The 18,461-nt window shown below is 44.4% G+C and overlaps 1 protein-coding gene across 4 annotated transcripts in view; it reads left to right on the top strand.

Annotated features, from left to right (window-relative positions):
* LOC144781670 (G-protein coupled receptor 4-like) overlaps positions 1–18,154 on the top strand; it is a 390,377-nt gene extending 372,223 nt beyond the window's left edge. For all 4 annotated transcript variants that reach the window (XM_078660642.1, XM_078660640.1, XM_078660641.1 and 1 more), the window contains one exon: positions 13,986–18,154. In XM_078660642.1, coding sequence (XP_078516768.1) covers positions 14,013–15,065 — 1,053 coding nt within the window. In that variant the 5' untranslated portion in view covers positions 13,986–14,012 and the 3' untranslated portion in view covers positions 15,066–18,154. The remainder of the gene's footprint in view (positions 1–13,985) is intronic.
* Positions 18,155–18,461: the final 307 nt, after the last annotated feature.

Here is an 18,461-nt window from a genome sequence, read left to right on the forward strand (position 1 = left end):
AATACCAAGAAAAAATGGTCAGGAACTTTCCCCCCAAGTTCGTCTCGCCCAAAATCTCTGTTGGCGATTTAGTCAGAGTAAAGTTTGGTGGTATCATCCCTAAAGGTGGCTCCAGGTGGTCTTCCCCTGTCAAGGTTACGGAAGTTTTCAGCAAAGCTGTCAGGGTTGAGGGCGGTAAGATTTGGAATTTTAGGCGTGTTTCTGTTTGCAAGTCGAATAGCATCAATGCGAAGTTTGTCCAGTCTGACCCCAATCCATCTGGATCTGGTTTTCATGGTTCCCATGAAGCTTTTGACAATCTGCATTTTTCCCAGGTTCCTCTTCCCCTAAATTGTCCTAACAATGTTCCGTTTCAGACTGCTTCGTCCGACACCCATGATGATGGTTCCCAAAACATTCATGATACTGTTTCTCTGAATACTTCTAATGTTGTTTCTCCAAATTCTATTTCTCAAGCGTGCTCAGTTCAACCTGTTAATCAACGCTGTAGTTCTCGTGTAAAGCATATTCCTGTTAAGCTCAAAGACTACGTTTGCTCTTAAGTTTCTACTTTTTATGTTTCTCTTTCTTTTTGTTATTGGGTTTATTGTTTTTTTTGTTTTTTTTGTTTTTCGGTGGGAGGTGTGTAGTATTCCTATTTGATGTCATTTCCAGAACCTTTGATGTCACTTAGAATGCTGGGGTGTCTTGAGCTCATTCTGCTGTGAGCTGCTCCTGTGTTAACTGCCTGTTCCTTCTTGTGGATGTCAAGTTGTCATTTCTTCATTAAAAGCTGTAACTCAGAACCTGCGTTTGGATTGAATTACCACAAGGTTGTCCGCCATCTTGTCAATTGTAATGGCACGTTTCTCCATAAAGAAAGTTTGTCAATTTTGGAGGCAACTTAGAATTTGAAAAAAATAGCTTCCCACTTTGATCCTAATAATACATGGAGTACAGTTGTTTCAGAGCTGTCACAAAAGGTGGGGGGAGGGGGCAGAGAGGGCATGACGCTCCAGGCACATTCCTACCCCACTGTCCTTCAGCAATATTTATTATAGATTTTTAATTGCGAGCAAGTCTCTTCATTAATAATGAGGGGCTATGTGTGGCCAGACCACTAGATGGCGACAGAGACCATGTTTTTTTCTTCTTAAGTATTTTACTTTTTTTTTTAAACATATTTCGAAATAGGTGCGGTTTTTGCATCTGGTCAGAATGGAAGAAGCATCGAAGAGACCTGCATTTATGTGATGACCCCAGGCCTCGCAGTGACTGTTGACCAGCCTGGCTGCACCCTGAGAGAGGCAGCATTGGGCAATGGTTGTCATGAACACGAGACATGAGTTTTGGAAAATGCTTCATAGAACCCTGAATTTCCATTGAAAACTAAGGTTAAAAAAAATGCTGAAAAAGTTAATAATGCAGGTTGTTCAGGCACGGGTCCAGGAATTTATATCTGGGTGGGCCCAGTTTTTGACAGTTCTAGAGGTAGCATACAAGAGCTAAATTGGCATTGTATTTTCTTCCAAACAGTCGAACAGAGCATGTGGAGAGCTATTTGAGAGTAAAAGCTGATGTCTATAAGCGTTGGGCCCAACCCTCATAATTTCCAGCAGGCCAGTGTTCAATAAAAGCACCTAGATACCAAGCAGATTGCAATAGCAGGTCAAGTTTAAAGAGGTCCCTATAACCGCACCCAAGCCTTTGCATCTTTGCACTAGAAAGCTGGCTATTTACTCCTTGCAATTTGCCCTACACCAATTTATTTGCACTCTGTGATCATTGTAACTGTTTAGTTTCATGTCATTCTTTTGTTTCCATTGATTAACCCCTTCCGTGCGCGGGGAATTCATGCTCTCTGCGGGCATTTCCATTAGTGGGCGGGGATTCGGACGGCCAGGGGCCGTCCTGCGCACACGCCCACCGTGACCCGTGACGGCTCCCGGCCGTCACGAGCATGGAAGAGGCTAAAAAAAGTTTCAAAAACAGCAACACATTTGGCACAAAGGAAAGCAGTATTGTTGATAGAGCAGTTTTCATGCCTGGCAATTGTAAAACTGGTAATTGCAGTCAAAGTGGCAACCTCTGGGACGTATCACACAGAGAGCCCCAGGGGTGCAATGGCCCGCTTTGTGTGCCCCAGGGCACTATGGTATTACAGAAGAGGTACGCTTGTGCAGCCCCTTCTGTAATGCTGATAGAGCTGACGCACATGTAGAGCCAGTGCTATATTCAGAGCGCATCCCCTTGTTTTCAGGGGAGCATGGCCACATGCAAATGAGGGAATTACTTTGCCTTTGCGCCCGCATCCATGACCAACAGGATGCACACTGACAATATGCCAGAAAAAGGTGGTGCACAGTCTGTGTGCCTTCCTTAACCATTCTTCTGAAGGGTGCCAAGAGGCTACCATGGACTCCCAGATATAGTGCTGCAGGCAGGTGCAGTCATTAACTGCACCTGCTGGCAAGGAGATCTTTCTCCCCTCTTTAACCGCGTAACCGTGGCGGCAATCCTGCCACAGTGCGGCGGTTCAGCGCAGTGGACGGGGCCGCGTCGGCCAACGGAAGTGTGCAGCACTACGAAGGTAGTGCGCGCGACGGCCGTTGGCCGACGCCAGCAGCGAAGGGGTTAAATTGCAGGCAGCATGCAGCATGCCGCCTGCTCTGTGAAACGCATGCTTCCTATAATTGGAAACAGACGTTATGTATTTCATTGAAAGCACTGCCCCCAAGGCAGGTGCCGGTTCCCGGCTGTCCTGAGGACAGCCCATTCATTGTATCATTAATTGTAACATGGTGCACTGTCTATACTTGCACCCAGCGCAACTGTTTGAAGGTGCGCAGTGACGCAAACAGGGACAGTGCTCCATATCTGTAATACAGGCCTTGTTGTTCTCTTACAAACTCAGCCACATAAGTTTGCCGTGAGCTCCCTGTCATGCACTAAAGTGGTCATATTCTGTTTCCAGGTGTGAGGACAGGAGATAGTGTTGAAAAGGTGCTCTCACAGGCTGCAGTTGCAATCCCTATAACCGCTGCTGATATATATATATATATATATTTCTTGAAGTACTGGAAAAGCTTCATCATAATCATGTACCAGTTCAAAAATGGTGGCAATATCTCAACCTGTGCAGCTCCTTGAGGTGAGGTGAGAGCTGTGTCTTCAGGGAGTGGAAGCTGACTTGGGCTGTTTGCAGCATTCGTTTGTGCCTGGTGCGAGTGTGATTGTGTGTATGGGAATAAACATGGGGTTTATGCATGTAGTATGTACATGTATGTGGTGTTTTGCGTTCCTTAAACACTGGATGGGTATGCAAAAGGATATTGCTAAAATGACACAATAATAACTTATTTAAGGCAAGAAGACAGCATGTAATTTTGGAACGTGTATGCAATGCAGCCTTGGTGTTGTGTGACGTTTTAGGTTCCGATTGGATTTTCCCGATTCATGCCCTTATATAGGTACAATTCAGGCTGCCCTTATATAGGCATAGAAATCAAGCCCTTATTTAGGCATAGTCCATGCTACCCAAATACAGGCATGGCTACTTCCATCCTTTCACCAAACGTCACCACGATTTCTTGGAAAACCAGCTTAAGCCGTTAGGGACTTCCCCTTGCTTGAATAGTGATTTCTCCAAGAACTCAGTTAGTTTTACAATGAACATCTATTCCTTAGGGGTTCATTTATGACGTTCATATGCCCAACTTTACGTCAAACATGGCATTCCTAAACACCTTCAAGGTATAAATATACCTTCACTTGCTATGGCAAACCACGGTGGTTCGGAGCAGTTTGACGACCTACTTGCCCGACGCAGCTGATCAGGAAGCTGCCCTCTGCTGAGAAATCCAGCTCCAGTGTTTCTGACTCCCCTTGCGGGGTGTTGGGAAATCGAGTCCCAAGACAGAGATACCAGACCTCCTTCATTCTAAGGTATGGAGCTAATTAGAACCTAGAGAAACCTTTGGTAGATTCTTGGCAAAACTAAACCTATGCTAAAGACCATACTTACTTCTTCCCTCGTACTAGACTTAGGTTAGGTACATTGGGGTAGGCATATTTTAGAAGCACCAGTTGAGTATTTTAGCCTGTGTTATTTATGTATGTATTTTTATATGGCTTAGAAACCATACAATGCTAATACAGTATTTTTTATAATACTATTTTCGCTGTACGCATTATACTTTGCATTCTGTCTAACGATTGTAGCAGTTCACCTCTCTTGCATGAGAAAGAAGACTGTTCAATAAACCTTTTATTGAAAACGCCCGTCTCTCTATTTCTCTGTAACTCTGTAGAAACAAAGCATGCACGATTGACTGAGTGAAATACTTATCTATTGTTTCTACGACTCTGAATATATTTTCCAGTGCTAGGGAAACAAAGTTGTCATGTTTATGCGGTTGTCAAAAACTAATCCCTTCTTGTGAATTCGAGAAAGTTTCTAGTGGCCTCTGAGCTAGCTGGCACTCACAATCAAGTTTAGTATATTCGATAAAGACCTACTGACCTAAGTCCTACGTCATATCTATGGGATGTATTATTCCAATGCGCAGAGCCTATTGGGAATATAGGAACTACACTACATTGGGTCCTGAAGGTCGACGGACCACACACTCTGCTGCTTCGGTGCATAAATCATCAGCTGTGTGACCTCTCACTGCAACAGCAAACCTTATCAAACCTAGTGCTATGCAGTGAAATGTAATAAGTAACCAAATACTATTATAAGTGAGCGGTAGAGTGAAGAAAGAAAGAATGAAAGTGAAAGAGAGTTAGAGGAAGGTAGAGTTAGAGAGAGGAAGTGTGTAGAGGTAGGTTGTTAAAGTTGGAGCGAGAACAGTGAAGCAAGAGAAATAGATTGTGTGGTTGTGGGCAAATCACTTAATCTCTCTGTGCATACCAAAAATGAATGTGATCTTGTGTAATGTAACTGGTCCTTATTTTTTCTATAACTGCACGGAAGCTGGGGGGGGATGAATGTCAGCCCGTTTAGTAGCGCTTGTGCAGCATGCATGCAGACACCGACTCCCCTATGACTATTACACATGTTTATTTTGTATACATATAATTAGCCTGTTGTAAAGTACCTTTACACCACATGTCTGTGTGAGAGGAATAGAAGAGGTCTGCTGCTTCAGCTGAGAGTTAAAAATTGAAATTCTTATCATAGCTGACTATAACAAGCATTGGCATAGCCAATAGGTCTCGCCTTTTGGTTCTTATAAGTGTTTAGTCGGAGCTATTGGCTCTGCCAGTGTATTTAAGCTATGTTGAAAAGTAGTGTGGCTTCTGTGCAGCATGTTGCAAAGTTATAATAAAAAGCGTTATAAGCATTTTTGTTACCTTATATATAATTATAGCAGAATACATAAATCACCATGTATTATTACTATGGTGCAGGTCCGGAAATCGTACTTGTTATCCTGAATAAATAAGAATCAAAACGATATGCATAATGAGGTCAGGGGAATATGTGTCCCTGCCTCTCCCTGCCACAGCCCCACACCTGCAGGCGAGCCATCCCATAATACTTGGAGGGCATCCCATAATACTCACACCAAGGGCTAGCCATCCCATAATTGTAAAAAAAAAAAGGCAGGATACCCGCCACCAGAGGCCGGATATCATGGCAACGGCCCTCTCCCTGCGCGGAGGAGGGAACAGGCATCCCATAATAGTCATCATGCTCAACTGATGACACCTGTTGTGTCCATGCAGAGCAATGAGGGCGCCTTTTCAGGTGGGGGACCCCCCACTAACGGAAGACTTGCCCTCTTCACGCCCTCTGTACCCCCAAAACCTCCCAGCAAAAGGGGGGGCTAAATCTCCAACAGGCCCCCCTCAAGTCCTTCTACAGCCCCAATGTGTCATAATAGGGTGAAAAGAACACAGAAAGGACCAATAACCTAAAGGGGGGCTTGAACCCCTCACCCCCATCGAGAATAATACGGGACATCAAACTAAAACACCCCGGAACATGACTGGGATATGAAAACAAAGCGTGGTCCATGAACAACAAGATGCCCAAAATCACAGCACTGAGACGTCGCCAACAGGATTCGACCTTCACCTAGTGCGATCTGCACCAAAAAGTCCTCCTGACTTACCCCAGACAGGTACTGGAGCCCCTAAAAGGGACGACAAACACCCGCATAAGAACCAACACCTGAAAAACCTCCAAGATACCCCAAAAGACCGCCTCTGTCACCCTAATCCGTACTGAGAAACAGGTCTTTAAACCCACTCTAGTAAGGTGTGTTTCTCGGTGAACCCTCAACGATGGGATGAGTGATAACATGTAGCAACAGTGCACAGCTGGAAATAGTTAGTTTAAATGAGGACTTAGATTCCTTAAGCTGGAAATGAAAAATAAACTCCCGGTAGCCAGAAACGAACTCAGGTTCCGACTCCCTGCAAACACCGGCGCAAATTATGCACTACTAAAACAGTGGTGCTAATGCATGCTATGTTACACATTTATACGTGTATTTTATGGTTACAGCGTGTATAAGAGCGTCATTCAGAGAAACGTAGCAAAAAGAATCATCAGGTTGCCTGCCAAATTTTTTTGTGATAACCCTTGCGGTCTTGGGTTTAATTTTTTTTGTTTTGTTTTTGCATACTCAGAGGATTGTTGTACTATGGTATGGAGCGGAAGTTGATGGGTTTAAGGACAAAACTTGGAGAGCCAGAGCTGCGGGGATTCCACGTAAACTCCACGCGTCCCGCCCCCTCCTCACCTCCGGAAGACCACACCTCTCGATCTCAAAGAATTGCAGAAGTTTGGCAGACAGTGTGCGTGAGAAAGTGTGAGGGACACTCGCTGAAGCCTGATGTCAGACGTCCTGAAATGACTCGAATAAACGGCCAGCCTCTATAGGTGTAAAATATAACATGCTGGAAAATCTCCACCAGGAAACTTTCCACACCCAGACATCACAGCGGAAAAAAAAACAAGCATTTCCAATGCAATAGGTCTCGCATTTGTGAGTTAGAGCTATTGGAGTTGTAAATGATAATATTTATTACCCATGTGCTTTGGTTTGGAGTGTAGTGGATGCAGGTGGTGTGGAGTGGAATCGTGTGGGTTGAATTGGTATTGTTAGTTGTGGAATTCTATGAGGTAGAATTGTGTGGTATGGAGTGGATTAGTGTAGCGGAATTATGTGGTATGGTGTGCAGTGGTTTTTTGTGGATACTAAAGATGTGGTATTGGGTGCACTGGAATTATGTGGAGTGGCATTGTGCATTATGGAGTGTAATTATTTGGAATGGTATTTTGTGTTTGGGAGTGGTATGTAGAGGAGTTTAATTATGTGGTGTGCTGTTTTTTGTGGCATGATGTGGAATTCTGTGGTATGAATTGAATGTATGTGGTGTGTTGTGTAATTGTGTTGAGTTGAATGATGGTTTGCTGTTGAATTGTGTGGTGTGGAATGGAATGTGAAGAGTTGAATTGTGTGGTGTGGAAGTGTGTAGCATTGAGTGAAATTATGCTGATTGTATTGGGAAGAGAAGTGGAATGGAGCACGTAGTGGTGAGGGAATAAGCGCTAGAGATGAGAGGGGAAAGGGAAGGTTGATGGTGGAGCTGTGAGAAATAGAAATGATGCAGATTGCAGAAGGTGGGGGCAAAAAAATAGAAGAAAAGTGAAATCTGTAAGGAGACTGGTGGAGCTAGAGGGGGAGGAAGTGGGAGAGGCGAAGGTAAGAGAATGGTGGGAGATGATTGAGACCCTGTAGGACGTGGACATGTGAGGGTGACCGAAGGAGGAAGAGAGGACAATGGAACTGAGAGGCAGAGAAACAGTTAAGAAATATGTAGAAGTAGTAGGCAGAGACCCAGGTGCGAGAATGAGGGAATGTGGAAAATATGCAGGCGATGGTGGAAGAGTGGAGGTGGGAGAGAACCAGGGAATAAAAGTGGAGCAGAGGGAAACTGGAAAATGGGGGCAATGGCTAGAGTGAAAGTGAGAGCGAGCAGTGGAGGTTAACTGTTTATATTTTTTTATGGGCAATTTGTTGTCCCTGTTGTCTGTGTGGAGTAAGTCACTGAGGAATATGTACGAGAATGAACGATAGGGGAGAGCGAGGTAAGGAAGAGAGGGGTACAGTTAGTGGTGAGAACGTGAACCGGTGAAGCTGGAGTGGGTGGAAGAATGAGTGGTGCAGGTGGAGAACCAGAGAGATGAGGGTGAGAGAATAAGTGGCGGAAGTCAGAGCAAAACTGTGAAGGTGGGGGAAGTACGAGAGAAGATTGAAAAAGTAACTGAGGCGGAAGCAGCGCTTAAATGTAGGGCGGCGCCGAGTGCATGTGCATCTGTGAATATATGTTCTCCGTGGTGAGTACAGAGCTGGGCAATCGTGTGCATCCACAGCACCAAGTGGAGACCTAGTGTAGGCTTGCCCGCCCAGCACAGAGTTTAGGGTTCTCACCAAATTGTTACCTAACCCACAGTATATGCAGGGCAGCAAGCAGAAAGTAGCACAAATATTTATGTGCAACACTGGGCACAAGTATAAGCCTGGCACAGCATATGGGCTCAATATGCCCAGATGGAAAGCATGCAGGGCAGAGTATACGCACAACCTGCAGGTTGACGTTCTCGGGTCACCGAAGCGCCATCACATCAAGGGGTGGCAGTGTGTAGTGAGGAGCAGGCGACTCAACCACAAGGAAAAATATCTCCCCCACACCCTCGTTCACCTTTATATAAAAATCTCAAAAAATAAAATCATCTGCAAATCTACTGTTCTTCCGCAGGGACCCACGTGCAGGTCTGCTAAACCACATCTGTCCTGGTCTGCAGCACACTGCTGTTCCACCACTGGAGTCCGAACAGGGCTCTTCCAACGCACCTCATTCCTCACCAACACAGCGCTGCGACTCCAGCAGTGAGAGTAGCGCGCAGGCCTTTGCCGGGTCACCGAAATCTGGCCGTGGACTGACCCCGGCTGCATGCTTTGATCCACAAGAAACATCCCTCGCGCAACCCCACCCCACAGAAAAAACCTAAACCAGTGGGGAAGCACGTCTTGCAGGGGGTTGGTGGAGGCATTACTCACAAACCAGATGTCACACAGCAGGCTCCAGAATCTGACGCCACCGTGCCTCACTCCAGTTCACAAGCAGGTTAGCACTTCACGTCAGAGTTCTGGCGTCATGTGAAGGTGACGTAGCCCTTCACCATCCTGGTTACAATTAGTTGGTGAAATGCAACACAAAGATGTCTGGCGATACGTTGTTTGTTATCAAAGGGTTGTGAATAATCTAGGTTACCACCGTTTTATTCATTTCAGGAGGATTAAAGGCAGAGCCGCCACTACTGCGATTTGAACCTGCCCTGGATTCATGTATCTACACGCATACAGAAGGCTTTGTTCGTTGCTCAGTGATGACACATTAGATATATATGGCTTTTCCCCTTGACTTAACTAACGAACAGCACTCGCAACACTAGTACACCTATCCAATCATCTCTCTTCTCCCCGATCCCCTACTAACACCCCCCACACAGACATACACACACAACTGTACTGGCACACTCACGAAATAAAACACCAGTCTCCGACTGATTACACTACACTCCCCTTACAGTTAGAAAACACCACAGCACAGTGCTGCAGACCACTTCAAATAGAGTAGTGCTACAAAACTTAGTACTGCACTTATTCACTGAATACTGGGTTCACCCACGGAACTGCATCACGCGGCACTCTCTGGAGGGAAATCATGTCACAGCGCTTCACTAGACAGCGCCTGCACACAGGCGCGCACTGTACAGCCAGGGCCTACCACAAGCCTCTGCAGCAGCGAAAGAGTGGGGACCCTCCAGGGGAGGTGGGGGGGGCTTTCAGCCCAATGAATATTTGTCAGTTATGGGAGACTAGGTGGCCCCTCACTACATTCTGCAGGGGGTGAGGGCCTCATTTTACCCTACATGCCTGTGCAGAGCACTGCGCCGATGACAGTAGAAACCACCACGTGTCACGGAAACCTCGACTATTTGAAACATCACCCCTCCGTAGAGCAACTCCAGAAACAAGGCGCGTGGCCGCTAATAAAGTGCGACATGCTGCCTTTGTGAAAATAAAAGCGGGTGAGCAAGAAGAAGAGACGGCAAGCCTCTCAGAGAAGGGGGGCTCGAGCATGAGGCAAGGACACAACGTGAAGAGTCTCAGCACGCATTCGCTGCACAGACAGGCGAGTGGGTGGGGCCTAAGGGAAACAGGGCGGTCACCAACCCCACTTCCAAAGAAACCGGACAGAAAACCAACTACATTAGATCTCGCCAAAGAATCGGACAGAAAACAAATGACAATAGAACTCGCCAAGGTGAGCAGCGCATGCGCTGCAACACAGGCGAGACCGAACAAGATAAACAAGCTTGAAAATCAAGGATGCAAACACTCGCTCCAATGAGCACAATCAAATGTTGCCGACTCTTTTTCTTCAATATTTGTTGCTTTTAGTAAGCAGCGCAGCATGCCGCGCTGCTTATTAAAAGCATCAAATGTTGAAAAGGTATTTCCTTGTTTCAACAGTGCAAAGCTGGAAATAGTTAGTTTAGATGAGGACTTAGATTCCTGACCCCACCCCCTGCCGCAGCCCCCCCCCTCCAAAAAGGAAAAAGAACCCTAACCCTTCACTGATGTACTCAAAGTGCTGGCTTTAGGGCGTTGCAACTGGTGCCACTGCACTGTACCTAACAATGCTATCTCTTCTGTGTATTACACAAGCCTGCAAGCAGCTTCTCACTGTACACCTATCAAAACGACTGGCATTGCCAATGCCGAAACTTTTCAGTGCCCGTCCGGAGATAAAACTAATTAGGGAACATTTTGGAAATTGTATGCAAACTACTTTCAAGAAGCAGCTAGCGGTCGCCTGCTGTGAATGCGTCATAGTGTAAAGAGCTGCCTATGTTTTTCCCAGCTTCCTCCCTCGGTGCTGACGAACACCAAGGGTTGCCTAGTCTTGATTCGGTCTCATGCGTTTTTTCTTCCATCTGTCTCCTTATCCCACTCTTTTGGTTTTCATCCCTCCTTTCACTTGTCACAGTTTTATGTCTTAATCTGTCTTTTCTGTCTGTCTCTTGCTTGCTCTGGGTTTAAATCTGGAAATGAAAAATAACTCCTGGTAACCAGAAACGAGCGCAGGTTCCGACTCCCTGCAAGCACCGGCGCAAAATATGTGCTACTAAAACAGTGGTGCTAATGCATGTTACACATTTATACGTGTATTTTATGGTTACAGCGTGTATAAGAGCGTCATACAGAGAAATGTAGGAAAAAGAATCCTGAGGTTGCCTGCCAAGAAATTTTGAGATAACACTTTGCGGTCTTGGATTTCATTTGTATTTATTTATTTTTTTGCACACTCAGAGGATTGTCGTACTATGGTATGGAGCGGAAGTAGATGGGTTTAAGGACAAAACCTGGAGAGCCAGAGCTGCGGGGATTCCACGTAAGCTCCATGGGTCCGGCCCCCTCCTCACCTCCCGAAGACCACACCTCTCTAGCTCTCTATCTCTCTCTCTCTCTCTAAGAATTGCAAACGTTCGGCAGACAGTGCGCGTGAAAAAGTGTGAGGGACCCACGCTGGAGCCTGATGTCAGACGTCCTGAAATGACTTGAATAAATGGCCAGCCTGTGGAGGTGTAAAATATAACACGCTGGAAAATCTCCACCAGAAAACTTTCCACACACCGACATCACAGCGGAAAAAAAATGAGAAACACAAGCTCAAAAAACAAGCTTGAAAAACAGGCATGCAAACACTGGCTCCAATGCGCACAATCAAAGATTGTGACTCTTTTTTTTTCTTCAATATTTGATGCTTTTAGTAAGCAGCCGCGCTGCTTATTAAAAGCATCAAATATTGAAAAGTACAGTTTGCCGTGCGTCAAAAAAAAATCCCCAGATTGTCACGCCGCCAGGGAAGCATCCAGTCCTACGCGTGCTCATCTTCTATCTGTCCGCGTGTACAACTAGCTTGGAATTCGTTTTGATTTAAAAAGACCCTCGAATGGCGAGGGCAGCGCATGCGCGCTGCTAACGCCAGGTGAGACATAAAAAGGGAGACATTTAATTGTTTTGGTTTGGCTTTAGGCCGCATCCCTCGGGTCACTTTTGTGACAGAATTACTTGTGTGAGTACCCTGCAGCCTGCGGCTCAACTTACAACCTCCCCCCCAACTCCTGTCCTCTCCCCGGCCCCTCCTCTCCTGGAGCCCCCGGCATGGTAATTAATGGCTGCAGGGACAGCCTTGCAGAAGAATTTAAGCACAGGCTGCGGCAGCTGCGCACAGGCAGCAGAGAGGAAAAATGCAAAGAGGAAAAAACAAAAACAAAAGGCGAACTGAGGAAAGATTGAGCTTACCCCCGACTGACGGGCAGTTATTCCACGCATCGCAAGGCTGCACAGCCAATGCAGTGACCACCAGAGAGAGGCGAACTTGCCACTGAGTCCCTTTCCAAACTTACTTCCCGGAGAGCAACGTAGGAATTCCTGCAACAAGGGGAAAAGACAAGTATTTGTATTTCCGAACTTCGTGGTTGTCCGTAGGCATGGAGCCGGTCACTTGGATAGCGTTACTTGTAACAACATTAACAAGACAGACAACAAAACACTTCTTTATCCAAGTAAATTGCGCACATGTACACACCATGTTAGACGCTATACAATTGGGCCCACGTCACAAAAGATCACGCACTATCAGTACACAAGAAAACACATATAAACCTGCGCACTGCGCTCAAACATGAAGCACAGTGTCTGTGTATATCAAAGTTATGCGCGGGCGACCCGTGAAGTGAAGTGGGCGCTGTTATGATGAAATTAAGGGCAGCACACAGTATCAGAAAGAAGCACCCGCAGTGTACCAAACAGAAAAAAATAAGTAGCCCCCAAAATGGTATAGAAACACTCGGTGTATGGAAACTGTATTTGGGCGGTGCTGCTGGCCGGTAAACCGAAATGATGTATAAGAAGCACCTACCAATGAAGAGCCAGCAAGCAAGAGGGACGCAGGAGTGAACCAATCCCAAGAAGCAGGCAGGATTAGACTCTGTGTAGTCATTACAACAGGTCTTTTAGACAGCGCATGCATGCTGCCTAGGCTCGACCTAAAAAGGATAAATACTGGGACCAGGATGTCTTCACTAAGCATAGACAGGCCACTAAGGAGTCAGTGGAGGTGGCCAAACCTCTGGTTAGAGATTATACAAATGTGTATAAGAGAACATTACTGGCTAGATTTTGGATAGCTTCCATATGATGGCTGTTATGTTTTCCACTGGGGCAATATTCCTCTGCTGACATCGGTATCTGCCCATGTGACGAGCAATCAAGTCAATCTTTATTGCATTTTATTTTCTGATGTAGATATTATTTGTAATTAACAAGGATTTTTATTACCGCTGTTGCGTAGGCATAGATTCTCTAAGTGCAAAGCAGCCTTATTCTTTTTTCCGCAACTTAATGATTATGACACGTTACTTAGTTAATTGTTTTTTGAAGAGCATTTTAACACAAAGCAGGACCATGTTGATTTAAATATAGTGTTTGTATATATAATTGCACATTGAGCTGCTGGTCTTCTACTATGATGATGAATTTTGATTAATGTATCATTAAATTCTGCAGAATTGATGTGCAATGACATTTGGAAAGGTGGCTAATTCTAATATAAACATATCAGTATTGAGCCCCTTTGTATTATATGCTGCTATTTACCTATTATGCTGCTGAATTAACATCCGCACACTCTTAAGTGGAAGGTTTAATGAATCTTACTGTAGACACTTTAATCCTTTGGTCTTTTATTGTATGCTTTTACCTGTGTATCTTTTATGATCTGCTGTTGGAAAATCGAATAAAGTTAAAGAAGGAAATAAATATCTGTTTGTGTTCTGCTGATGGCCTCTGTGCCATAATTTTCAGACTCAAGTTTGCCTGGTGTGCTAAATCCCATGTGTTTTTGCTTTGCAGGTCTCTAAATAACTGATCGACATACTTATGGGGTGTGCAGACATTTCGTGTTCCTACCCAGCTGCGTATGAAACCACCCTCTTTCCCATCATATACAGCTTGGTCTTCATCGTTGGCCTCATTGGGAACCTGACAGCGATTGGGGTCATTGTCCAGCAGATCAAGCGGAAGAATGTCGTGAGTGTTTACCTGGCAAACCTCTGTGCCTCGGACCTCATGTACATCTTTACCCTCCCCACCTGGATCGCTTACACTGCCATTGAAGACTGGAAGTTCGGCGATCTCCTCTGCAAGATTGTGGGCTTCTTCTTCAATGCCAACCTCTACACCACCATCACTTTCCTCAGCTGCATTGCCATGGATCGCTTCTTGGCCACCGCCTTCCCCTTTCAATCCAGGGTAGTGCGGAGCATGAAAGCTGCCATGATTGTATGTATTATTGTCTGGCTTGTCATACTTGGGACTCACGCGGTGTTCCTTGGCCGGGAAGAACTCTTTAACTCAAGCCAGAATGTCAAGCTGTGCTATGAAAAGTATCCTATGGATAGGTGGGTTGCTCATGTCAACTACTTCCGGATCTTTGTGGTGTTCTTGATTCCTCTTGTCCTACTCGTGTTTTCCTACTGCTCCATAATACGGGTGATCCATTACAGTCCTAGTCAGAAGCCTGAACAAAAAAGGAAACTCACTGGTCTTCTTCTGTCCATGACCATTATATTTGTGGTCAGCTACCTTCCTTACCACGTGGTGCTCTTCATCCGCTCTTACATCAGCGACAAGGACATGTGCACCTGCCAAATCGAGAGGAGCATCCGTCCTGGTTACCGCATCTCTTTCGCCCTGACCAGCCTCAGCAGCGCTCTCGATCCATTCATTAACATCTTTGTCAGCGAAAATATCAAGCAAGACATTCTGAAAGAGATGAGGTCTATCTGGCTCTGGTGCCGAACATTTGGTGGTCGAACCGGATGGAAAAGGCAGGATCACAGGACCATTGGGGGGGACACATCAAAAAAACTCTTGGACAAGGTAGATTTTTCAGAGCAGGCAGAAGGAAAAAAAGAAGAGACAGTGCTGTGAAAAGTAGATTAACCCAAATGATTTAAAAGTAGGTGTGTGTTTTGTCATCTTTGGTCTTTTAAAGTGCAGTACAGCGGTCTTGTGAAAATTCACGTTGTATTGAGAAATTATGCTTTAAAGTTTGTTTCTTAAGTTATCCATTGTGTAATATTGGGAAAACAACTTCATCTCCCAGTTTTTTCATTCTAAATTGGGAGTGCTTTGACTCAGCTGTTGATCACTGTCTCCCATCTAATGTGTGAAATTGTTCCCTTTTCAAATAGGTAAACTCAAGGGCGAACTTCCGCAAAGCATTCCACCAACGTGGCTAGTTATTTGTACATGAACAGCAGTAAATACAAAATAAGAACTTATATTTTTTTATTATTTGAAACAAAAAGCACGACTTTTGAAGCTGAGAGGTAAACTCTGGCCAGTCCGTTATACAAACAGTATTGTTGTTTTTAGTATTTTTTCTCCATTTTGCAAGGATCTGATTTTGACATCACATTTGACTGAGTTCTTGGGTGAGGAAAAAGGCTGTTTTGTCAAGTTTATACTCTTCAGCCTAAAAGAATTAGAATTATTAGCTAGGGTCAATTGTTGGGTGATACCCGTGCAGCATAAAGGCGAGTGTAAGCAACGTAGAATATTAGAGCCCGATTGACCAGGGAATCATAATTCTGAGACAATCGAACGCTTAGAGTTTGTGTTTTCTTATGTTAATGTGTGGTTCTGTGACCTTATAGCCCCATAACGGTTGTTTCTGGCATTTCCTGTTTATGAGAGCCCTGGTGGTCAAATTCCTGACCCTGTAGTCCTCATTGCCGACTAAGATCCGGATTTTTATGTTGGTGTACAAAGTAATCCCTGTGGGCCAGGCGGAGGACTTTACATCCTCCAGGCGGAGACGACTCTTCACTCTAAATTTATAAATGACCACCAAACTGCCGGTTATTTATGGAATATTGGCAGGAACCTCCACCACAGAGGTTCCTATCAGGGTATTTTCCTTTTGGGTGCAGCGCTTCATCAGCTCTGCGCCAAACTGTCATACTTTTCTTTTTGAAAATAAAATACTCCTCTTGGCATAGAAGTCCTCTTCCATGGTGAGGGGAGCATTTAGCAGTTTTCACGGTTCCTCAGCACTAGGGTTTTCTAGTGACAGGCAGTGAAACTGGCCCGTAAACAAGTCTGCCTCTGATGGCCCTTACTGTCCTGGGTCATCGGAGGAGTTTAATCATGGTGGAGACGGAGTGATCTTCGCTGTGATTAATCCTACTGCCTGCCTGCAAATGGATTTGGCGGGCGGGTGGCATTCTTGGCAGTAAGGATACTCTTTCATGATAGAGTATCCTTACTGCCCTAAGTTTGGCATGGCCGGTCTTAACTGTGTAATTCCGTATTTCATCATCAATGCATAACTCAGTTTGGCCTTTCCAGGCTGAGTGCAAGAGTGGTAATTTCCTCAGCAGAAAGCTCAGGTCTGCCCCAGCGTTAAATTAAAAGAGCCCCAAAAAACATAATATTTTAGGAGTATTTATTTTATAACAACCGTTTTAGAAACAAAATGGTAGTTTCCCCTAAAACATAGGCTATATTAAAAAACACCAAATCTGGCAAAATTAATAAGTCATGATGCTTTGCAGGGCTAACTAAAATCTTAGGCAGAATACATGTAGCAAACATATCTGTGAAAAGTATTGGTTCAGAAGGGATTGTGCCCATAAATGTCAATTTGTACAATTTTGTAGATACGCATTGCGTGATACTTGTTTATCGTGGACCAGCTAAGAAGCAGCAGAGAGCTAAACTGTGGTAGGACCACAAGGTACAATGCAGTTGTTTACAAGGCAGGGAGTTGATGGATTTCTCTGATTGAAAGGGAATAATGCTCAGTTTCTTCCTGAATTGCAGAAGGACCCATACAGTTCTAATGTGTAGATGGAGAACGCTTAGCTTCTGTTTTTTCCTCCTTACTCCTCTTCAATTTCAGTCTTGCTGATGTGCTGTTTCCCAGTAGAGCTACACTTAGTTTCCTGGGTTTGCACTCAGACTTCTGACTGTAAAGATCAGTTTGTACCTAGAAGATGGTTCTTTATACTGGTAGGTTTGTGTCTCTTAGTATCTGATACTAGGATGTTTGATCTATTGATAGCAGGAGCAGCATTGGACCTCTGGATGCACTTGGGCTGGGAAGGTCGTACCCATTAGTATTGTAGTACCACAGACTTGGTGCCCATTGGTGTTCTGGTACTGGCTTAATCATACACTTTCATCTCTTGGTACTGGGATGTTTCTACCCATCCGTGTGTTAGCACTGTGGTGTTCAAGCCCAGTTGCCCATTGGTACAGCAGAGTTTTTACCTATTAGTCTTTCTGATTTCTTGCAACAAGTTAAAAATTCACCAGTTTGTCAGTGCCTTAAGCCGGGGACAGTGTTGGTCCTGGTGACCTTTTATGCCCACCAGTCTCTTGGTATTGTGAAATGTATACATTTTAGCCTTCCAAAAGCAGTTGACAGTGCCACTGTAGGCAGAAACCGCTGCATCGGTACAAATCCTCGCTCACTTAAGGAACCTTTTTTATTTTATTTTAAACAACTGAATTTTTTATTAATCTGTAAATTATCTCATTTTTGTACTTTCCGTCCACCAGCCATACCATTCGTGCTATGATCCATACTGTGAAGCCTATGTAAAGTAGGGGGCTGGGTATGATTTTGTGCCTGAGAAAGCACTTTAAATGGTAAGGATTATGAGGTAAAAAAAAAAAAAAAATTCTGATCCGAGAATTGTCCATCAAGCATTAGCTTTATTTTACACCAGGGGAGTGCAACACAAAAAAATCTTTCACGATTCCCAGAATAAAATTATTGAAAGACGAGTTTAGCCATATTCACACGAAAAACAATTGAGCAGCCTTACCCTGCTCAAAATTGTTCAACATGTGAACTTTATTTTTGTAAAAATATATACTTTTTTTTACAACTACAAAGTATAAAAGCACATATATGGTAGATGGGCATGTTTTAGTAGTAACATGATATGTATGTATTTTGAATGTGTTTCTTGTTTACGTATCATCAATAAACACAACGTTTTAACACATTGGTGCCGGTGAAGCTTAATTTTGTGGTACTTGTATGTTAAAATAAAAAATAAAAAAGGACTCTGAACCCGAAGTTTTAAGGTGAATTAAACAGAATACTGTTTTTTATGAAACTCTGAGCTGTGATGCGCAAGTGCTTGCTTTTTGCAACCGATTGTCTAAGCGCTAATGCTCAGTATGTTGGAAGGGTTTGGGACCAGCAAAAAGCCTATAACTGTAAACCTCCATTAACGAGACTTCTATTTCCTCATTCACGAAAATGACCTAGCTTCTTTATCTAACTTACTCTTAAGGAATTTCATGCTC

This window comes from Lissotriton helveticus, chromosome 9 (genome assembly GCF_964261635.1).
Source record: "Lissotriton helveticus chromosome 9, aLisHel1.1, whole genome shotgun sequence".
Taxonomy (NCBI): domain Eukaryota; kingdom Metazoa; phylum Chordata; class Amphibia; order Caudata; family Salamandridae; genus Lissotriton; species Lissotriton helveticus.